Source organism: Enhydra lutris, unplaced genomic scaffold (genome assembly GCF_002288905.1).
Source record: "Enhydra lutris kenyoni isolate GAN:26980312 unplaced genomic scaffold, ASM228890v2 scaffoldscaffold37, whole genome shotgun sequence".
NCBI classification, from domain to species: Eukaryota; Metazoa; Chordata; class Mammalia; order Carnivora; family Mustelidae; genus Enhydra; species Enhydra lutris.
The window spans coordinates 21,064,411-21,088,398 of NW_019154121.1; the positions used below are offsets into that span (position 1 = coordinate 21,064,411).

Genomic DNA, 23,988 nt, shown 5'->3' on the forward strand with positions numbered 1-23,988 from the left:
TGTTCGCCACAAGGGCAGCTGACAGAAGAACCAGGGGGACCTGTCAGAAAACATTTGTAGGGATGTCTTGCTGTTCCAGGGAAGCAGCCACATGAAGAATCATTACCAAAAAGGGCCTCACATCATGTTTTTAACTAGGACAAAAGTTGATTCTTGCTTCCCTGACAGTTGCCTCTATGCAGCTAAAACTGACAGGCTCCCTGGCGTTCTGGGTCCCCACATGAAAAGCAGACCCTGAGCACCGCCAAAGAGCTGAGGATTCACGTCTCAAGGACCCTCCAAGCACCAGTCTTGCCAGAGAGGCCTTTGGAATAGGAGACGAAAAGGGCTTACTAAAGATACAAAGAGCAGGCCTCGCTTTCCACTGAAAGGGAGACCAGAGATAACCCTGGGATGGTATCTCCTTCTTAGGTCCTGTCCCCTGTAGGAAAGGGGAACCATTCCCCGTGATTCCTCGGGGGCAGCAGGCTGTTCTGATGGAAAGAGAGGACTGGACGCAGCCGGAAGCTCTGCCTCTTGCCAGCTGTGTGGAGCCCTGGCCTCCTCATCTGCATGATGGGGGAGTCATAGGGCTTCCTTCATGAGGCTGTGGTGCAGGGTAAATGAGCTAACTCCAAAAACACACAAGGCATGCAACATAGGAAGGGTCACGTGCTGGTGGCCTTGGGAGGATTTGCTGGCCTTCCTTGGACCACAGTCACCTCAGCCCAGGATGTGGTGGGAGTGTGATCCCATCAGGCCCCTGCCAGGCCACAGATGCTGCCTGGAGGAAACCGAACCAGGACACGAAGGGTGAAGTCGCAGACCTGGCTGCCCGGCCTCTGCGTAGCTACTGCTACAACTTGCTCAACAGCGATGAGGGATTTTTTTTTTTTTTTTTTTTTTTAAGTACGTCGCATTTTCACCTCCCCCAGCAGCTGGCTTTGGATTGGGAGAAAGAAAAAAATCAGGACCTCTGGTTGAAGTGGTGAGAGTTTTAGTGAGAACGTCACTCAGTTGAATTGCCTTACATAAGGCAGCTATCAGAGACTGCCACTTCCTGCAGTCTCACGGTTCTTGGTCTGGAAGAGCCTGGGTCACCCCGTTCTGGAGCTTAGCTGGCTGGTGTTGATGGAGGCGGGCCAGACCGTTGAGTGTGGGCTCCCTCCCAGGTCTCCACCCTCTGGCAAGGTGGTAAAATAGGTCAAGGGTCTTCTGGGCAGAAGAACGACATAGGTGAAAGCATGATAACAGAAATGGGCGTTGCATGTCCGGAGGTTCAGGTGTGGGTGAAAGGGACATGAAATGAGCAGAGAAAAGATTAGAACTAGAAGCTAGGGTGACCGTACCCCCTTAGCCCCCCATCCCCCGCCTCTGGTTCAGCACGTGCGTTGGCCTCCCAGGTGCCGTCTGCTTCAGAAGCACACGCCTGTTGCACTGGGTGCCTGGGTGTTGTTAGTGAGAAATAGGGTTCATTTTCTCTCCTTTCTCTTCGACTTCCCATCAGGCCCTTTGGGTAGAAGCCATAGATTTAGCTTTATAGCCCAAAGAATGGGGAATGGAGATGATTGAACTTGATCTTTTAGGGGGAGGAAAAAGTGATAAAGATACAGGATCCTGTATTAAAGCTTTTCTCTCCAAGATTGATTCCGTCATGCTGCTCAGTGGGAATTGCTAATAGCAAGATATATATAGATTGTTCTCTTTATAACAGAGCCCAGACAGATATCCTCCAATGCCCCAAAAGGAGGACTTGAGGAGCCTGGCATGGCTGGCTGCCATGGCCTAAAGTGCCGCTGTGCAGAGGAAGGGGCTGACGTGCTTCATGGTGCTGGTGGGGCCAGAAGCAGGCCCTCAGGGTGAAGAACATGGGAAGGCCAATTTGGGCTCTGTGGGAGAAGGCTTTTCTAACAAGACTGCTGCCCGCATGGAGTGGGGTCTGCTTGTGTCTGCTGTGGGAGGAGCAAGGGTAGGTGCCCAGACTCTACAAGCCTAGTGGACCTTGTCCGGATTGACCTTCTGCCATGACTTTGCTGTACCACGTGGGCAAGGACTCGGCCTCCTCAAGATGACTTTCCTCGTCTGTAAAACAGGAATAAACAAGCAAGCAAAAGACTAGCCGAAGTGATAAAGGCATTTGACATATTTCCACGTGGCATGAAAAAATTTTCCAACTTTGCAGACCTTGCTCTCTTCCCACCTCCCCCACTACCCCGCCGATCTCCTCCCACTGGTAAAACCAGACAGCACCTAGGGCTCGGCAAAGCCCATTGATCCAGACCGTGTAGCTCAGCCTCCCAGGCACGGAGCAGGGTGGAGAAGGAGAGCAGGTCTGAAGGCAAGTAGATGACATCAGTCTCCCCACATTTCCTATTTCCGCTCGCGAGCAATATTCAGGGCTCCAACCATACTCCTAGGAGCTCAAGAGCCCAAACCTCACTCAGCCACCGGGCCCTGCCTGCTTATGTTCAAAATCAGATTTACTGAGATAAAATCAGATTTACTGAGATAAAATTTACACCCAGAAAATTAACACTTTTGAGGTGTACCATTCGATGAATTCTGACAGATGTGTAGACTTGCGTGACCCCCACCATAGTCAAACACAGACCATTTCCCACACCCCAAAGGGTTCCCTTATGTCCCTTTTGCAGCCTCTGGCAAACACCTGTTCCCCATTGGGTAGTTTTAGGTACTGTTTTTCCGAGACGTAGTAAAGAAGTGATTTACTTACTGGATTCAGAATCAAACTCTAAGATATTGAAAGGTTGAGAAAACTGTAAGATGGAATACAGAATTTAAGAGAGTGGGGCAAACTGCGGACACTTTCTAGGGCTTCCTGTGTGGTACTTGATCTTCTTGAAGGATAGCAGTGAAAGGCCTCCGTGAGCCAGAAGGAACTCTCAGGTTGATGTCCTTCTGCCATTTTTGTGGACCACTTTTTTCCTGCACACGTTTCTAAGTATTTACGCAGTCCTCATTCTTGTCAAGTCGAAGAGCTCCATCATATTTGTGCCGTTACTATATCATCGTATTCCTACTGTTTCCAACTGTTTGCAATTTTAAATAGTGCTTCCTTGCATGTCTTTGTGCCTCCTTCTCTGTTTGTTGTTCTTTCAATTATTTTGTTCCAAAAGCAGGATTTCCGGGTCACAAGGGGTGCACAGGTTAAAGTTCTTGTTCCTCACTCCTAGGGGCTCCTAGGGGCTCAGAAGGGTAGTTTCCGTGCGGGGCTTTGTGCCTGACCTTGGGTAAGCTGGTTTGGGGATGAGGTAAGGGAGGTTACAGGTGGTTCTGAGATGCAGATAAGCTACAAGAGTCTTCATTTCTGGAGGGATTTCCACCCCCTTTCTTTCTGTCAGTTCCTTTTGAAGAGCTGAGCTCACATGTTCCTTCCTCAGCAAAGTTCTTGAACCCCCACCCCAAGCCAGGACCCCAGTTATGTGCTGAGAGCACTCATGGTGCTCCCCACAAGCGCAGCTGACCATTGTGTCATGGATCGGCTTGTGCCTGCCCCACTGTTAGAGCATAAGCTTCATGAGGGCAGAAACTATTTCTGTTTTGCTCACTGCTACAGCCGCCATTTGTTGTACAGGGTCAATGTGATGTAGCATGTGTTCAGCAAAAGTCTGTTGAAGGAGAGAAAGCAGGGGGAAGGTGTCTGGGTCAGAGCCTAACCACTGTTACAAGGCTTGGAGTGGAGGGAAAGAAAAAGATAAGCCTAGGGGCGTATGTATATGCAGGGAACAGTGAGGGAAGGCCTAGAGGCAGGGAGAGCTTGTGAGGTGGAAAATGGCTACCGGCAGCTGAGCAGGGAGCACCAGAGTCCGTGTGGGGCGCACGCCTGGCCCTGGCCCTCATCTGTTCCTGGCTTCCTCCCTGGGGATGTCGACAGGAGGCTGGCTGTTGGAGGGATGCTATTTACCAGTCAGGTACCAGGTTCTTCCTGGTTAGTGAAATCTTCCCCTTACCCCGGCAAAAAAGATGTATTGGATTTTAGGGGCCAGGCAGTCCCGAGTTGGGAAATGTTGTCTCAGAAAAGAACTGAGTTGACTAGCATAATCCTGTTTCATAACAACAGCAGCTCCTGCAGAGATGGCACAACTCTCACTCTCCCAGGGCTCTCAGCCCTGGCCTGGTGGGCAGAAGTAGCCCCTGCCCTGCATCCAGGGTCCTCCATCTGTACCTTCAACCCGGGATCATGGGCAAGGAGTCCATCTTACAAGAGTTACAGATTTGTAGCATCCTTGGAAAGGGTTTGTCCCCCCCCCCCCAACATCCTTGTCTTTATTCTAGACTAATTGCTGTGAAATAGCATAATGTAATTGTACTTAGGTGTGCAGAGAAAGCATGCAGGGTCTCCCCGGTGGCTGTTCTTGCACTGCCATAAATATAGGGCTTGTGGAGAGGAGGAGGGTACCATCAGGGCTGTGCTTAGGGCTGCAGGCCCAGGATCCCAGTGGGGATGCCAAGAAGCAGCTCTTCATTGCAGGGAAGAGGGAGGAGGGCAGGAGGCGAGGAGAGATGGTTGTAAGCAGCACAGTATTTTTTCTTCCTCCTATCAGTAAAACAACAAAATCACAGCTAAACAGCTTCATCCTTTAAAGACAGCAATACCATCAGTAGCAAGAGCACAGACTCTGCACAGAGTGAGGCCTGCATGCCAGCCATGGCCCACGCAAGTTTTTTAATCCCTCTGAATCTTGATTTTTCTCCTTGGTGAAAGGAAAAAAAAATCCATTAATATCTAAGCAGTGCTTTGAGCATTAAGTGAGAAGCCCTCTGCAGAGGGTCCAGACCGTGGGTGGCCCATAGTAGGTGTTCAGTTAATGCCATTCTCACCCTCCTGGGCAGCCAGAACACCCAGAGGTTTTAAACCCTCTCACGTTCAGCCACCAAGGGCCATCCATGGTGGCAGGGATTTCAGGTAATCTGAGATGAAGAAGAAAGCGCTTCCGTGAGCTCAGGTTTGAGATGGTGGAGAGTGTTCATGGAGCCTGTCTGCCGGGTTCTGTCCCCGGCTGTGAGGGACAGATAAAGCCAGATAAGCTGGCATCACTGCCTGGAGTCATCCTGAGTTTCATGGAGAGCCAGATGTGTAAGGAGCTGATGGCAGTCCTAGACAGATGATAAAAGCATGTTACTGGAGTTTGAGCCTGGTCCCTGTGGGAGCCCGAAGGAAAGAGCAATTCATTCTAAACAAGAAGATCAGATAAAATTTCCCCAAGGCATTGAGTCTTGTAAATCAAGTAAGATATTGAAAGGGAAGCTACGAATGGCTTTCTAGAAGCTGGAACAGCCTCCCCAAAGGTAGAGGATGGGAGATGGAAGTGTGGGCTATTTGGGGCCCCTGTGTCTGAAGACTCTGTATTAAGATGTCCATTGGAGCATTTGACCCACCTGCTGGCCTCGGTCTCTGCTTCACCCACGGCTCCTGAGTGTGGAAGCCCAGAAACCACAGTGATGATAGGACACCAGCTATCTTCCCACTTAGAAGAGAGGCTGCACGAGGCCACTACATGGTAACCTTCCCATGAGGCTGTCCAGCCCACAGATCCAGCACGGTCCAACAGTCTGCATGCTGCATGGAATTCCTAACTGCATTTCCTTGTCCAGCAAGCCTGGATGTGGAAAATGAGGCTGGCTGCCAGTAAAAAGCTTGTCTAGCTGCAAAGATGGGTGAGAGAACTGGGCCTAGAAGCCAGATTTTTCCGGTTCCAAGTCCTACATTCCTTCTGTAGACCATGCTGCCTCTCAGAACCCGCCCCCGTCCTCCTCTACCACTGTGTTGCACACCTGTGGCTCAGAGAAAAAACGGGGCCTCTGCCATGCTGGCGATGGCTATCTTCTGCCCATGCTCCCAGCTCTCCTCCCGCAGCCTAACCCCATGTACTTGTCCTGTGTGCCAGGCACGTTCTGAGTGGTACATGCATTTTCCCACTGGATCTTCTCAACAGCCTTACTTACCCAACACGTATTTCTCAAGTGCCAACCATGCATGAGGTACCATCCTGTTTTTATTTCCATTTTATAGACAAGAAATGGATGCCCAAGTGGGTTTAAGTCATTTGTCCAAAGCTATGTCACTGGTGAGAGAAGGAGCCAGGGTTTGCCCCCAGAGCCCGCCATCTTCCCACTGTACTCTTGGATTCCTGCAGCTGGGGTGGCGCTGGGATGGTGCACCTGATCAGAACTGCTAAGAGGAGGCAGAGAGCACCTTACTGAACAGAGAAGTGAACCTGCTTTCTTACAGAAGAAGAAGTAATGTCCTATGCCATGCCCTGTGCCAGGATTGCCATGTACCCATGGCACTGAGTGGCTCTGTGACTTGGACCAACATGCTTCAGGACCAGAGAGACCAGGGGCCCAGGTGAAATCAGGGTATCTCAGTATGCATCGCTCCCGGAGCCCCAGCCTTTTGCGTTGTATGATCCCTCTGTGCTCCAGGCTTCGTCTGGCATGAGTCAGTTACCACTGATGTTACATTTCATTGTGCAGGAAGCCCTTCCTGCTGGTGGATGGCAGGCAGCTAGATTTCTCGTCCTTTCCAGCATAGAGTTAGATTTTGTTCACAGTCTCCAGTGAGGAAGGAGAAAAAAAGGCCAATGTCATTAATAAATGTGGCCTCCATTTCTTCCCGTTGTCCTAAGTGTTAGCAGCTGGGCCCCTGTGGAACTCTATGGCAAGACCTAGTTGTGGGGCTCCTGTGTGCATCTCTGGGTATGTGGGAACGCCCATTACTCCACCTGAACATGCACGTGGAACTGGTATTTGAGGGGAGATGGGGTGGACTGTGGCAGAGATTCAATGAGAACTTTAGGAGAAGGAGCATTTTTTGACAGTTTTCAGAAACTGGAAACTCCGTTTTGCAACTTGCCGACCTCTAACTTTGTGTAGCACATGAAGTCCATTGCATAGCACTGCTCATGCCCCTGACTGTGTAGGTCTGGGGCTGTGCCGGGTGTTTCACAGACACGTCTTTGCATTAGTCCATGTTTTAAACGTTCAGCGTTCTTTCTTTCATTAACTTTTAAGGATTGTGATTAGAATGCCTTGTGCTTCTGGTACCCTTTCTAAACTGTTAAGAACTTTCATCAAATTCTTACAAGAGCCCAGAAAATGGCTTTGTATTATTTCCATTTCTGCAGATGAAAACACTGCAGACCAGAGTGGTTAAGTGACTTACCAGCTGGTGCACAGAGCTGGGAGGCACAGGTGGACAGCAGAGCTGGCCAGGGACAGGTAACATGTGGACACACACTATCAGGGCAGTGTGCAGGGGAGAGGTCCTGCAATCATGTTAAGGGCTCTAGGCTGGGGAAGAGAGAGCAGACGTCATCTTTGGCTCAGGAAAATGGTGAAAATCCACACGGAAGAAGGTGACATTTAAAGTGGGCCTTGAAGGATGGGAGAAAGTTTTCTTTTTTTTTAAATAGAGAGGGCAGTGGCCATTTCCACGCAGAGTCCTTGCACCAGCAAAAGCCTGGAGGCTGGTGTGTTCCAGGTGTGTATCCAGGGATAGGAGAACTCACACAGACCCAGTGTCCTGAGCAGAGAGAAGTGAGGAATGTCAGATACCGTGCTCAACAAACACATAATATGCTCTTGGAAAATTGTGTCTGTTTCGAGGAGATACTACCTCAAGTTTCCGTCCTCAGGAAAATAGTGCCAGCAAAACTGAAGCAGTAAGACTGGTCCATCTAAAGAGATTTGCCCTTTTCCCCCAATTTTTATCATTTCTGCAGTTGTACAGCTCATTGGAAAAGCAGCACGCGTGCAAAGTGGTTAGGGACAGAGTCCAGGCACTCTGGATTGGACTCCTATCGGAGGTTATTCTCCACCTCTTATTCACTGTGTGATCTGGGGCAAGTTATGGAACCTCTTTTCGTCTTGGAGATTAGGGTAATAACTCTACCTTCCTTGGGGATTTGTGCACGGATTGAACGATAGTGTGTTTATGGAGCACATGGTGTGGTGCTTGGCACAGAATCGCCTTCAGAGAACAACAGTAGCTATTTTTCACTTGGCCACCACCATCACCCCGGCACCCAGAACACTGTGATGCCTTAACCTTCCTGATGGAAGGGCTGAGCCAAACCAGAGGTCTGTGTCTGCCAGAGAGGGAAGGAGGGAACTGATGCATATTGAGCGCCTTGCTGTGTGCATGCAGGGGCAGAGAAGCAGGAGAATGTGGTGTGGCCACCACATTCAGTGGCCCAAGAGCCAGAAAACGCCTAGCTGTGGGGCAGGAGACTGCGACACTCTGGGGAGTCAAACAGGGACACCACACTATTTTGTGAGATTTTAAAATGCTCTTGCAAAATGCTCCTCATTATAAAGAAATACTATCCCAAGTTACAAATCCGGGTGGCAGGCTCCACGTTAAGCTGTCCACCCTCATTTCTCTTACTGAAGTGAATGTTCCAGGGGGAAACGACCAATCCTAACAGTATATACACAAATTAAAACTCCATTTAGAGGTACAGTGGGGACCTCCTCCTAATTGACTTTGATCATAGGGGGAAAAAAATCAGTTCACACAGTTGGTATGCCAGAGAAGATCAGGAATGGGAGAGTGGGAGGGTTGCTCTGCAGAGCCCTGTCACACTAAGTCCTACTAGCAATGGAAATGGAGCCTGGAGACAGGACTTTCCACCTCCCATTGCTTCTAGCATCAGCCAAACCCATGTTTTCCTCCTGGGACAGTTGGCTATGAGAAGGAAGGCATGGGATGGCTTCTGCATGAGAAGTGAGTCCTTTGCTAAATGGAGTCACCTTCATACAGAGGGGCTTTAGATGGCTTTGTGAATAGTGTTGATACGTCCTCAGGTGCAAGTGCCACCAAGACAGGAATCCGAGGGGAGCTTTCCGCCAGCCTTTACCCCCTCTTGGGAATGGCAGGCACTTCCCCAAGTCTGGCGCTGTTCTGCTAGGACAGGGCCAGCTGCTCACCCCAGCAGAGCAGTTTGAAGAGGCTGGCAGTACCCAAGGTGTCTTCCATCCGTGGATCATCCATGAGGCCTGGAGAACAAAGGGCAGCTGGTGGGTGTTTTCCTGGGTTCCAGCACCTCCTTGGCCGTTCCCTCTGTTGGCAGGGATTTAATCAAAAACTCCATGTTTATTCTGATCAGGGCTAACAGGAAACCTGGCCCGTGCTCTCCTGACAGTAGTCCGAGAAGAACTCAGGATTTGGTTTGGGTTCTTAGTGCTGCCATGATGACTGGTATGATCATGATAATTCTGAGATACAAGATGAGACTGGTGTCTACTTTGTTACTGTGCTTTGAGGTGCCTAATCTATAAAATGGAGTTAGTAGTAATATCTTTCTTAAAAAGTTTGTGAGATTAAATGATACCACAAATGTCAATCTTCCAGCATTATGTCATGCACATGGTACGATTTTAATACTTCGGAGCTGTTAGTGTTTTAATGATAATCCTAGCTGTGTCTGCCCACTTCCTTTTCTCCCTCTTGTCTTCACTCCCATGGGCCTGGTGCTGAGGGGCAGAAATGAAAGGAATAATCCTTGCCCTGAAGGGAAGGCCTCATGGTGGCCTGACGTAACATGTCCCGTGGGCTCACTCCCTTTACTTCAGGCTCGAGGAAACAACCCTGTTAATCTGGGAGTGCAGCACCTGATGGAAGAGCAGGCTTTGAGCATGACTTTTCTGCATTTAGTGGGAAGAGCTCTGAACCCAAAAGCTGGAGAGTTGGGCTCAGTGCAGTCCCAGGCTCTGCCCAGATGCTCAAGGCAAGTCTGGGTCTTCTCTGTGCAGTGAGTGGGGCACAGCTCCCTGTGACTGTAACTTCCGTCTTTGCAACACCCCCCAACACTGGAGCAAAAACTCAACTTCTCAGCTCCCTTGAGAAATATCCTTATGTCCCTTTTGCAGAGCAAACCTTACTATATAGTTACAGTGACGATGATGATGATGACGATGAAAATGATAGGGACAAAGAGGTTCGTCTATTTGAGAAAATACCAAGCACCATAATCTCATACACTATCTTCACAACTCCTGGAGCTCAGTATTATTGTCACCATCTGAAAGATGAGGAAACGGAGGCCCAGAAGAGTTAATTCACCATCAGCCAAGTCCCATCACTGAGAAGACAAGAACCAGAGAAAGAGCACAGGGCCGTCCGGCGGCAAAGCTGGTGTTCCTCCCCACTGCACCTGGGAGTAGGGTAGGGAGAGGCTGAGTAACCGGGCAGAGGTAGTCCAAGGGTCAGTGGAGGTGACGTGCCCCTAAATCAGTTATGTTTAGTAGAGGTCTTAGTAGAGCCTGTGGGCTGAAAGGTGCGCAGGAAAGACAGCTTTCTTACTCTCTTACTGCTATCATACCAGTTTATTCGGTACAAATAAGATTCCAGCTCTGGTTCCCCCATGACTTGCCATGTTAACGGTTTCTAGGGCCCTCCAGTTATGTCACTGTTTCTCCTCTGCGTTGACGGTGGGAGTGCCTGTCTCCCTCTTCTGAGGCCAGCTGTGTTTGAACCCCTTACCCCCCTTTGGTTTACAGAAATATTGAGCAGCTGCCAGCAAGCCCTTCCCCACAGCACTGCATGGTGCAGAAAAATGTTTACCTGCACCGGAGTCCATTCTCCGGAAAACACTTAATTTGGGGGTGAGAGACAGTAACCCTGATTGTTGCAGTCAGGGGGATCCAGAGACAGGAAGAAAAGCAATATATTTACTTGATTTAAAATTAGTCCCACGTAGTCACCAGTGGGATCCTGTCAGGTTACTTTATAGCGACTCTGCTTTTAAAAACTATTTTATGCATTGGACAAATATCTCTGGTTCCTGTGGCCAAAGTCTGTCAGCTAATGGAAGCATGATAGCAAAGGGCCCTCGGTGTAAAGAAATTCGCAGTTGGCATGGAAAGGGCATTAGAAGGAATATACAGAAAGAAGAAAAAGGTGGTACAACAGCTGGCTTCAACAGATCTTCCCGCAGATACAGCAGTTCGGAAAATCAGTGTAGCAAAATGACAAAGGTGATGACAGATGCCATTTACTGAGCTCCTACTGTGTGCCTGGCAAAATACATGCATTATTTCATTTAATCCTTTGAGACAGATCCTACTAGCTTCGTTTAGCTGTGGAGGAAACAGAGACCCAGAGAGGTGAAATAATTTGCGCAAGGTCATGAAACCAGTAAACGACCCAGCTGTGAGTGCTCTGGGGAGACCCAAAGTTGAACCAGCACGTACGCAGCTTTGACTGTGGGCATCAGCCATGCCTCCGGTAGTCAGGATGTGGAAGGACAGGGGCCCCAGGCTTTGTCCCTGAGAAGAACCCCTTTTTACAAGCTGTCTCAGACAAGCAAACCTGGCTATGCTGTCAGCAGGGGCTTTGCCTTGAATTATCTTTAACTGTAACTTAGCTTCAGGCATTGTAACTCACTAGCAGTGCTGTTGTATCAAGAGGAGAGCCTGGACTTGAGAATCAGTCAGATCTGGGTTCGCATATTTTATCACTTCCCATCTGGAAAGTGTCTTTGGCCAAGTCTTGCAGCCTCTCTGAGCCTCCAGTTTTGTCATCAGAAGATGAGAATAATAGTAATTTTCTCAGGGTTTATATCAGGATTGGATGAAATAACATATGTAATTCCCCATACTTAAGCGTCTGACACCTGGCATGTCCTCAAAAGGGGGATCTCCTCCCCGGGTTCTGTCACCCTTCCTTTCTACCTGTTCCTCCTGAGACTGCATTGTAGAATTTCCCTTTAAGATAAGACAGCATTAAAGTGAGTTTGGAAGCGAGGGAAGAAAATTTGTCCATAATCCTACCATTATAATTCAAAGTCTGATGTCATTTTAACGTATGTCTCTCCAGATTGCTTATATGCATATCTGGTTTTGCAGAGATGCAGTCAGCAAAAAGTCCTGCCTCTTTTTTCTTCATGTTCTGTCACCAGCATTTGCCCTCACTGTTGCTGGTCATTGTCATTTTTGTATAATGATTGCATTGCGTTCCAACTGGTACCTGTAGTATAATTCAGCTAAGTCATTCTATTTTCACACATCTAGCTTGCTTCCAAATTTTCAGCTCTTGCCTAGCACTGTGCAGCCCCGTGTATTGAACCTCTGGGTTTGGAACTTGTGCATGTTTTGGCTCTGTAGCAGAATGAGGTCTGGGACCTGGAGAATGAAACTCTGCCCCCTTATTGCTGCAGTTCTTTCTGTTTTTTTTTTTGTTTTGTTTTGTTTTCCCCATTAGAGGACCATCGTCAAAGAACACCCATGACTTAGATTTTACAGAAATGACATTATTAATTTAAAAAAAAAAAAAACAAAGACCAAAAAGTACTGAACACTAATCTAAAACAGAAAAGTGGGGAGCCACATCTCTGGGTCAGTTCCTACCACCTTTTGAAACCAGAAACGCCAGTTGAATCAACAGTTCCTTGTGGTTATAACCCTCTCTAGTCACTACCGGGAGCTGCTAATTTACTGATGCAAGTGGGTTCGTGCATTAGATTTTTGGAAGGAAGGGAAGCGTGCACCGTGACAGGGAAACTCTGCTATACTTACATTGGCAACTCCTGCATAATGACTTTGTTAATTGCCTCTTGCTGGCTGGGTGTTGGGGCGGGGGGGGGGGCAGGAGGCAGCTTCCGTGTCTGAACATCTATTGAGCATTTGTCTTAAAAATGTCAGGATGGAGCTTGCACTTTCTCAGCCATCGCTTATGTCTTGCTGGGCAGGAAAAGGCGACTGGAAAATGTCAACCCTGGGATCAGATTGACCAGAGCTGAGGGAATAAGAAACTTCCCCCACCCTATCTGTTGGCTTTCAGAAATCATTAACATTTCAGTGTGGGTGATCCTGTGAACCCGCTACCTTTCCACAGCCTTCTTCTGAACTCTTTAGCATCTTTTCACCTTTTCGTGGAATTACAAAGTAGTTTAAAGGGAAACCAGTATCAGCTTTCTTATTTAGGTCACTTTCAGCATACTTGAGAGTTTTGCACAAACAATTATAAATACAAACCACAAAGTGTAGTTTCGATAATCCTGGGAAATGCATTGGTAGTGAGTGGTTACTGTCAGTTCCTCAGGAAACAGGGAAAATGACCATTACAGCTTCTGTTTGTCAGTGGTCTGGTTCACCCCTGGAGCAGACTGGAGAAAGCCATTCATACTTAGCATTTTTTGGATCCATGGCTGTTCACTTAAAATCATGGAGACGGCATGCCTTCACTGCCTGTGCAACTTTAGATTCAGGTAGCTGGGGGCCGAGAAATAGTTATTATCACCAGTGGTCCCTCCAGACATTAATTTCAGCCATTTTTGAGGTGGCTTTTTTTTGTTGTGGTCGTGGTGGTTTTTTAGTTTTGTTTTTTGTTTTAATTTGGTTTGGTGTTTTGCTGGCGGCTCTATGTTGCCCATATTTTATCTTATATTTAAAGTAAAACAGTGGAAAAGAGGAAACTTCAGTTGGGAACGCAGGCTCCTGACTTTGAAACTAGTCTCAGATGTATACTAGCTGCTGTGCTCATATCCGTGACTCCTGCCTAATGACTTTGTTAATCACCTCCTGCTGGCTGGGTGCTGGGGGTGGGGGGCGGCTTCCGTGTCTGAACACCTATTGGGCATTTTTTCTTAAAAATGTCAGGATGGAGCTTGCACTTTCTCGGCCATCACTTATGTCTTGCTGGGCAGGAAGAGGTGACTGGTGGTGTTGGGTAACTTACTTTACCTCTCAGAGGAAATCAGAGCATGTCACTATAGCTTTAATGTTATTCCACTTTCGCCGTGTACAGTCCCCAGTAATGATTTTTCAGCCTGTCTTTACATGAGGATTAAACTGGGTAATTTAAGGCATTCGCCGTGTAGTACAAGCGGTGTCTAAATGGGTGTCTCTTGATCAGATGGGGGGCCCCAAATGTGGGGCGATGATCCGGTGGAAGCCGGTGGTGATGGCGGTGAAAGGATTCACTGGCAGCAGAACAAAGGAGCTAGAAGCTGATTGAATCCCGCAGGGGCAGGACAGCCCAGGACAGGCTGCCTACAAGAGGCAGTGGGTGAGGGCTGCATTTAAAGGGGGAAGGTGAGGTGGTATGGGGAGGGACTGCTTTCTCCCTTCTTTGGTAACTATGCCTTGTTGTAGGTAGTGCACTGGTCAGTTAGGGCCTGTGCGTATTTTGAGGTGGGTCGCCCAGTCACTCACATTCCTTTGCTCAAGGCTGTTTGCCCGAAAGTGGGGTCCACAATCCACATGCAAATGATTCCGAGTTTTGTTTTGCTATTACTGTTTTGATGGTGTTCAAGGAAAAAAGAAGAGTGGTTGCTTGAGCTTATGTGTTCCTTGGACAGTCTGTGGCTGAGCGTGTGTTCTGCCATTTAGGAAGAGGAGAGCAAAGCAAATTGTTCCTTCTCTCTTCCCCTCTGCCATACCCTGGAACTACAGAGTCTGCCAGCCAGCCCATAGTACAGTCAAGGAATTGAGGGCCCTCTTGCACAACTGTAGTTCAGACAGATCAGAGAGGAAGAGTCTCTTCTGTTGTGGCTGTAAAATGACAATTCCTAGTTGAATGTCACATATCTGTCTCCACATCATCCCACTTCTCTCTCTAAATATTACCTTTACCCCTACGTTTGGGAGCTCATTCTTGGTGGCCCCATGCTCACTTCTCTACCTACAAGCCTCCAAAACTGTTTTTGGACGATTGAGTCTTCCAAGAGAGCCCAGGTTTGCGCTGGATCCAGAACTTTGCTTTCCCAGGTGGTGAGAAGGAGCAGAGGGTACAGCCAGCCTCACAGTTGTCTGAGGCCTCTGTGATTGTGGGTAGTCGTGGCAAGGCCGAGAGGAAGCTTTGGGTCAATACCTTCCCCCAACCAACCGTGGGCTGTCCTGCCCTAATTAACTTCCCCAGGACATGAGATCTTGTGATCATGTTCACCTCTAATACTTTTTCCACTGGCTTTTCTTCCCCCTCAGCGTGTTTTTTTAAGCAAGGAGTTGGTTTTGCATCTTGTTAAAAATGAGAGAAAGCTTTGACAATAAAAATGTTTCTCTTCACAAAGCTGTGAGAGTTCTATTCATTCTGGGATTACTTAATTCTCATGACCTTTAACAAGACAGCACTTCTGCACAGTTAGATGAGATAATTGATTCTAATGGGGAAAGCAGCACTGCTCATTTAACTGCACGTATCCGAGTTGTCCTCCGTTCAAACAATTTCTCCATTACCTTTGGAGTTGCCAATATATAGATTAAAACAGTAAGAAGGTAAGCAGAAATGGGAGCTAATTCAGCCTTGGGAAGAGCAGAGTTTTCATTTCTTTCAGACAAGTGAACTTTTATTATTATTGACAACTACACAGAGATAGCCGAGAGCAGGCTGGAACACCTCATTTAGTGCCCAGGACCTAGCATATGCTCAAAACATGTCAGCTGCTCTCGTGTCATTATTATCAACGGTCTGAATAGAAAACAGTTAGCAAAGACAGCAGTCCCCGCACATATGGGCAGTTTACAAAGTGCTTTGCCGTATATGATCTCACACGACGCACTAATTCTTTGGAAGAGTTTTCTCCCCACGTCTTGGCTGCTGCTAGGCAATGGCAGTCAGGATCCCAAACCAGTTTCATCCCCTCTGGCCCAGCATACTGTCCCCTGCCCGCAGTAACCAAGGAGAAAGTGAAGAGTCTGATTCTGTCTCTGTTACAGAGCACTCCCTCCAGACGGAGTCGAGCTTGTGTGCGTTCCCTGGTGGGCTCGTGTGTGGACTATATGTCAGAAGGATGTGCTGTTCTGGTCTCCTTTACAAGGTTATTTGTGTCTTAGAGGAGGCCACAAAGTCCCTCAAGACCCCCAGCAGTGACCCCTCCCACAAACAGACCAAGCAGCCCAGGTCTGGGTCCTCCTCATAGAGCCCTCCTTACGAGCCTTGGCCGCATGTGTGGAAGGTATTGTCTTTATCGCACCGGCCTGCCTTGCTCAGTAGAGCCAGCCGCGGGGAGCCTGGGCTTCAGGCCAGAAAGACTGCAGGGGTCTGATTGTAGGGTTTGGATAGCTGCAGGTTCTAGTCTAGACTCTGCCACAAGGAGACATTTAACCCTCCCTGTGTTCATCAATGACGTTGTGTTTAACTTCTTCATCTGTAAAATGGGGTTATTAATAACTCACCCTTCAGGATTTTTGTGAGAATCAAAGGAAATACTGCATTTACTGCCCTCAGGCCAATGCCTGACATGTGACAGGCACTCAGTGAAGCATAGTTTCGTAAGCATCTTAATTAACCTTCGGAGCCTTAATGTGCACATCTGCACATTGGGTCTGGCAGGGCTGCCTTAAGGATTAGATGTGAGCTGTACAAATTTCCCAGTGCACGTCCAGGCATGCAGTCGGTCCTCAGTAAACCTAATGACTGTGGGTTTCAGATCTCTGTACATCCTTTCCCGGTTCTCCTGGCCCTCTTAGTGGATCGACCACCCCCTCCTCTGGGCCTTCTCGTCCTTCTGAGTAGATTTGGTTCTTTGTCCGTCTTTCCCTCTTGACTGTGAGCTCATGGAAGCAAGGGCTGTCTGATTATGTCCTGGTTCTCCAGAGTCAGCCATAGGTCCTGGTGTAGAGTGGTCTTCTAGAAAATATTCATCAGTACGAGAAAGGAGTGTCGTTGTATACAGGATACTGCTTAATTCTGTATGTGAGGAATCAGGGCAGGCCTCCCGGAAGAGGTAAACAGGGACCATTGACAAGTCTTGGTCCTAAGATAGGATTTAAGCAGACATTATGCACTAGACTACAGACATTTTTGGAAACAAGATTCCTAGCCTTTCCAGCATTATGTATATTAAGGGTCAAGTCCATTCTTTAGCATCTTATGGTCTTTTCTAGATTATTGCACAAGCCTATTTAGCAGTTGATACCTAAGAAAAATGGTTTTTTTAAAAGATGTTATTTATTTATTTATTTATTTATTTGGCAGAGAGAGTACAAGCAGGGGGAGCAGCACAGAGAGGGAGAAGCAGGCTCCCCGCTGATCAGGGAGCCCGGCATGGGGCTCAATTCCAGGACCCTGGGATCAAGACCCAAGCGGAAGGCAGAGACTTAACCGACTGAGCCACCCAGACGCCCCAGAAAAAGTTTTTAAAACAGAAATACACGTACATCCTACAAAATAAAAAAGTACAATAGATACAGAGTGAAAAGCAGATCTCTCTCCTATCCCTGATCCTTAGCATCTCTTTCTGTCATAGGCTGCACCTTCTGTAACCAATGTCTTTCATCTCCTTCAGAAGCATTCTATGCATATATAGGATTTTTTTAACCCAAAGGTAGTATTTCAGACACACTCTTCTGCATTCAGATACACTATTCAGAAAAATACAAAGAGCTTCCACACACACTTTTTTTATGGTTGCATAGTATATTGCATGAAGGTAACTTCTCTAGCCCCTTTTTGGTGGACTGGTTTCCAATATTTTGCTACTACAAACAGTGCTAGAGTGAATAACCTTGTATGTATGTTTAGTATGTACGTGAGTATATCTGGAGGAAGATTTCTAGAATTTTCTAGAAACCCTGGGAACTTTTGAGTCCCAGGGTAAAGGGTATGCTTAGTATAAATTCGATAGCTTTTTTCAAATTGTCCTTCATAGGGTTTGCACCAACTTATGCTCACGTCAGCAAAGAATGAGAGTGCTTATTTCCTATTCTCTGTCAATGCTATATAATTTTAACCTTTTTTATCTTTGCCAAATCATATGTGAAAAATAGTATTTCAAAGTTTAATTTACATTTCTATTATGAGTGATATCAAGGGTCTTTTCATATGATTGAGAGCCAATTGTGTTTCTTATTCTGTAAACTCTCTGTTCATAGTTCATATTATATGCTTACTGAACTGTTGGATTTTGGTTGTTATTTGTAGGAGTTGTTTTTATATTAATGAAATTAATCCTTTGTGATTCAATTGCAAACTTCCCCCAGATTATTTTTCTTTTGAAGCAGAAGGACAAGACTTCCTGCACCTCCCCCCATCCCTGTCCCTCTCCCAGTTCCTCCAGAGTGTGAGCCCTCAAGGTCACAGTCTGTGCCCTGAGAATCTCCATGCCCCAGGCCCCCATGTAGGGCTTGGCATGCAGGAGCCCTCTTCAGGGCTTGTTGAACTGAGCTGAACTGATTTCCTGCATTCCCTACCTCACCCACCCTCCCCTGTGGCTTGGGAGTTCCATTTCCACCTCCAGCAGAAAAAGATGACTTTTCTCATTGCTCACCACAGCCATGCACCTGTTTGGCCTAAACTGGCACCTGCAGCCGATGGAGGGGCAGATGTATGAGATCACGGAGGACACAGCCAGCAGTTGGCCTGTGCCAACGGACGTCTCCCTGTATCCATCAGGGGGCACTGGGTTAGAGATCCCTGACAGGAAAGGCAAAGGAGCCTCAGAAGGTAGGGTTGCTGTGTTGTCCGTGTCGTGAGTCCTCTGTGTCTACCTTTGAACCGAAGAGGTCTTCATTACATGCGTCACGTGCCTGACTCACAGCTCCATGCTCTGGCACTCCCTCCATCTCTCTGCACTCCGCACCGGCTGCCCTTCTGCCTGTGTCTTCATCTCAGTTCCTTGTCACTGTGAGCTCATAGCGGGGCTTGGGCAGCAGTCATGGTGCTCGGCGGTATCCCATCTCATGCCTGGAGGGAAGCATTGTGGGCTTTCACACTGCTGGGGTGGCTGGCTTTGGTGGTGTGGGATCAAGATGAGACCTTCTGGAGCAACCTCTTGGGGGTGAACGGGCATCTCCAGAGGGGGGGTGTGGTTAAGTGGGTAGATGGTATGTTATCATTGAAATACCCTCGGTCTTGGGCCCTTGTGGTATAATGGAAACACCAGTTGAGGGATTCTAGCATTTACCAACCATGTGACCTTAAGCAAGTCACCTAATTTTTCTGGCCACCAGTTTCCTCATCTGCAATAGCATTAATCATTAGTGCTTATGTGGTTTGTTTGGTTCAAAGCTTTTTGTCAAGAGCTTTTCACATTTAATCCTCTCAGAGATCCTGTGAGGTAAGTGTAATTATTTACACCCACTTTAGATGCAAAAACTAAGCGTTACATTAATTGACTTGGCCAGAGCCACATAGCCAGCAAGTAATGGAGCTTGGCATAGGAGTGCAGGTGCGGATGACTCCAGAGCTCTTGCTGTCTCCCAAAATTGTCCTCCCTGACTCACCCAATGGTTACAAGACTCTGAAGGAGATACAGGTGAAAAATCCCATTGTACAATGAGACATAAATATTTTTCCATCAACAACAGAAGTGGTGGTGACATTTGGAGTTTGACATCCTTAAATGGGACATTGGTAGACCCATGTTTTGAATTTCTTAAAGGTTTAACATGCCACTGACACAGATTCTTTCACTGTCTGCCGAGAGTGGCAGAGACTTACAGAAATGGTAGTAGGAAAGATGGCTGCGCTAATAAGCCAGTCTCATTGTCACTCTGGGCGGGTGTGGGCCTCCCTCTCCTGTACCTGGTGTGCCCTGTTTTATCTCCCAGGTGTTAACCTGTCAGCACAGTGGTCATATCTGCCTCCAACCTTGACTGCTTATATCTCATCTTAGTTCACTTTAGGGTCTTAGCTTCTGAGCTTCCCTGTCCCTTTAAGGATTTGCCTTCCAGGAGTCAATTTGGTTAACAGGGTACCATATGCTTGGTTCAAGTAGCTACTCTGAACCTATGAATGATCCTGAAGGCCAAAATCAACTTTTTTTTTTTTTTTTAATATGGAACACTTCATGAATTTGCATGTCATCTTGCACAAGGGCTATGCTAATATTCTCTGTATTGTTCCAACAAAACCAATTCTTGACCTATGGTCCTTAAGGAAAGTAAGAGTGGGAGCATTTCTGTGGAGCCAAACCAGAACTCTTGCCTACTTTTCCTGGGGGCAAATCCAGTCTTCTCTTTTACAAATATTTTTAAGAATTGAAACACTGAATAATTTATATTTTCTTTGCCCTTTTATAGAACATGGAGGGAGCATGGATGGGGCCACGGGAAGAGCTCTGGGTTAGGAGTCAAGAACCCTGAGTTCAAGCCCAGCCACTGCCACTTGAGTTGGCCTTCAGCAATTCCCTTGAAAGACTTTCTGAGCTTCATTTTCCTTCTCCCTAAAAGGAGGCTATTGGGCTAAATTATGTCCAAGGTCTAGTTCTAATTCACAAGTCCTGCATATGAAATTGGTAATAGAATTATCAGACTAGCCAGATGGGTCGCAGAACCTTTTTCCAGGTCAGCTCTGTCCATGGTCCTGGCTATCAGTTTGTGATTCCCTTGTCAGTTTAGAGTGTCCCATGCCATACGTGAATACCATAAATGTGGACAGTCTTTAGATCAACATGTACAAATGCAGCTTTAAGATATGTTTAACCCTCAAGGCTTTGGGAAAAGGTCTCATTTAGCAAAATGTATTTTCTTTCCTCCGTGATCTCTATCAAACATTCTCTAAGCAGGAGTTGGATCTATCTGAAATCTCCCATTCTAATGAAATTAGTTTGTGGCTTTTTTAGGTTTTGTTTTGTTTTACCCAAGGAGCAGGAGGTACAGATAAGAGACAAAATAAAATTGCACCAGCTTATTGGTTTACTTTAATTGGAGTATTTTTGCTTAAAGGGGTTATCTGTCATTACTAATGCAAATGGAAATCCTGTTTACAAACCTCTACAATGCAGTGCAGTGCTAGAAAGTGGTCAGCATCAAAAGCAATTACTGTGACAAAAAATACATCAGTCTGGAAAAACAGAGGACAAAGCTTCCTACAGTTTATGTGAGACCACATGGTTCTTAATTTCTTTTGCCCTGGTCAAACCAGTGTCTACACATTTTATGTTTTTAATTGTAATGTTAAAAATCTACTTCCTTAGACATATCTCAAGGGGAAAAGTCTTTAACACTGATATAAGTACATATTTCCTGTCCCTACTGAGGGTATCAGAGAAGAGAGCTGATTCCAAAATTAAGATTAGAGCCCAGTCTACAGAGATGGGAGAGGGAATGTGACCTGATGGAAAGAAAATAAATGGGCCTTGGAGCCAGATTGTCGAGGGTTTGAGTCCTGGCCCTGACATTTATTGGCTTTGTTAACGTATGCTGATTACTCCTTCTTTGGGCCTTCATTTCTTCATCTGTAAGAACCGGATGATAACACCTAGACAAGTAGACTTCTTCTCATTCACTGATATCCTAAGCCATTCCATGTCAGTTATTAGAATCTCAGAAATCCAGACTAAGTAGTATTTTCCCCTCAAAGACCCTGGGGCATTTTTTGATATTTCCAGAAGATATATATATATAATTATATATATATAAAGAATATATATATATATATATATATATATTCTTTAATTATACAAATGAAATTTATGACAAGCCCAGTATTTTAAATGTTCATCCTGTCTTCGAGAGTCACATCAAACTGCGATTTACACTATATTTGCAAAGTGGCTGTAACCATTTCAGGGTGCCGTGGGACAGAAACCAAATGCGGCAACTTTTTGCAGAAAAGCCACAAGAACTTATGTTATGCATTAATGGAAAAGAGGGGGGGAAGCATTGAATAAACAAGCATTTCTGATGGTTGAATTGGTGCGCTTAGGGATAGCATTTTCTTCTGTCAGCAGTGAAATCCAAATTGCCCATCGGTTTAAACCATGCAGATTGCTGCACGCGGGCTCAGCCGGGTTCTCCAAAACGGAACAGCTTATTTTGATAACCAAGTAAATTTCCAGCAGTTGCTAAGGAAACTAAAGGATTCTTTGTGCAAGTTATTGCATTGAAAAAACCGGAAAGGTGGAGGGAGGGGGAGAGTGTTAGTTGATTAGGAATTTAAAACCTGCGTAGATGGATCTCAGTTCAGGAAAGTGAGGACTATGACTGGGAAGTTCCTGGAGTTTTACTTCTTCCAAGTCTTCCTGGTTTGGCTGAGCCACCCAGTCGTTTCCAGTAGTTTGTTGAGAAATTTCTTTTATAGGCACGATTGCCGATTTATTCAGCCATTGCTAGAGGAAGACTGAATCTGCATATCTTTACAAAGAACAGGACTGTTACCAGTAAGACTTGCCTTATGAAACCTGATCACACTTTTGGGGGTTTCTCATTCTTAGTGAAGCTATGTCTCTGGGGGGCCCCACTGATTACATAGTGTCCTACATAGAAATGACTTGAGATACCAACTCTTGCCCTTTAACTCTGGGTCCTGTTTGTGGGTTCCTACCTCATAAAAATTGTCAACTTTTTGTACCCCATGATGCTCAGTGGGCCTTGGATCTGTCAGGCCTAGCCTTGGTGGTTAGCCTGCTGGGGCTGTGAGTTTAGCTGGGCTCTTACTCTTAAAGAGGGTCAGCCCACTCTACCACCATGGAGAGTATCTATGAAGAGTTTTAATTAACCATTTATCAATTTAATGCTTTAAGAAGCCATATTCTAATAAATGAAGAGAAACCCCACATGGCTTTATCTCTGAATGGCTTCTTAAGCATTCTGAGCCTCAGTACATACATCTTATTAGTGTGAGAATTAACAGAACCAGTGTACATGAAGGGGCCCAGAGTGGTAAAGGACAGCTACTTCTACTGCTACATTTATAACTATTACTACTACCGCTATTATTGCTATTGTTCTTGTCATCACTATTATTTCCCAGAATGTGGTAGGCATAAAAAGAATTTTATACCCAGGACATTTCTCCCCCAACTCCCTCCACCCTCTGCCATTTCTCATTCCTCTACCATTGGTAGGTCTTGCTGTGTAGTGGGATGGTTTCTATCTTAGAGCTCACTGCTTGGTGCTCAGAATTAAGAACAAAGAGTCTTAGGTTGTAGGATCTGGAACAAGGAAGGCAGGAAGGGGTGAGTGTGGCTTTACTCTGAACAACCGCTAGATCAGTCCATCTCGTGTCTCCCACCAGGCAGAGGTGCTCAGTGGGCTGCAGTTCTTCCCCTCCAAAGCTCCCGTCTCATCCCTCTGTATAGTCCAGCGTGGGGACCACTGGGGACCAGAGTAGAGGAATGATAAAGGTTAAATCCCTAGATGGGGATTTCTTTTCCCTCAAAAACAGCGACTTTAGGATCTGGACAGAGTGACCTGGCATGAAGGCTACTTACGAACAGAAGCCCGAGGGGCCCTCACAGACTCAGCCAAAAGAGTCAAGGTCCTGGTGAGGGGTGTGCCCTAGAATAGAATTTACGATTTTTATTTGATTGTGTATACACACCAATGATAATTATTTTCTACCATTTGGTCCCACTTTGGTAAAATACTAGAATGCTAGAAAAGAATATTCCCCTTTTACCACCCCCTGGGGTAAGAGCCAACTTACTTGTGCCGTCTGGGTCTGGCAGACCTCTGGAGAGAGTCTCGGGTCTGGCCTCCGACTTGTGAGGCTCAGAACTTAGCCGAGGGAAGAGCTGTCTCCTAAAAACATGCTCACCAGAGAGGAAAATGAGCCAGGCAGGGTGCTCTCGACCGCGTGCCAAACTGTGGGGGAAGCATTCATTATTTATTCTCAGACACAGGAATTACTTGAATGCAGACAATTCTGAAATCCCATCAGCTCTGACTCCCACCTACTCACAAAGGAAATGAGTCCTTGGAATTAGCAGTCTTGGGCTTATTTCAATGCAGTTTCTAGGAGGAAACTCAGTTCTGCATCCTTAGCAGAATTAGAAGCTATAGGGTATGCTCTTTTCTACCTAGAATACAAAAGAATTATGGTATCTTGGGAGCCCCCAAATCAGATAAGAATGTGAAAGTAATTCTCTTCCATCCTAATGCCTTGAGAATTTGGCTTCTGTCTTTGAACTTTGAACCACAGTGTGGTGGTTTGTGTGTGTCTACATTTTCAAGGTATAAGTCTGGGGCACATTCCTTCCATAAAGGAATCAAATGCAAGCTCTTTCCCATGCTAATGACAGAATACTAGTGGTGCTTTTATTGAGAGCATGCATTTTAACTTTTTGTTGTTGTTGTTGTTGGCATATTTTTAATTAAAAT

At 46.5% G+C, this 23,988-nt stretch overlaps 1 protein-coding gene across 1 annotated transcript in view; it reads left to right on the plus strand.

Moving 5' to 3' along the window:
• The window catches only part of LOC111154485 (teneurin transmembrane protein 4), a 373,890-nt gene that overhangs the window by 167,943 nt on the left and 181,959 nt on the right, over positions 1–23,988 (plus strand). The window contains exon 6 of the mRNA XM_022514097.1: positions 18,218–18,388. Coding sequence (XP_022369805.1) covers positions 18,218–18,388 — 171 coding nt within the window. The remainder of the gene's footprint in view (positions 1–18,217; positions 18,389–23,988) is intronic.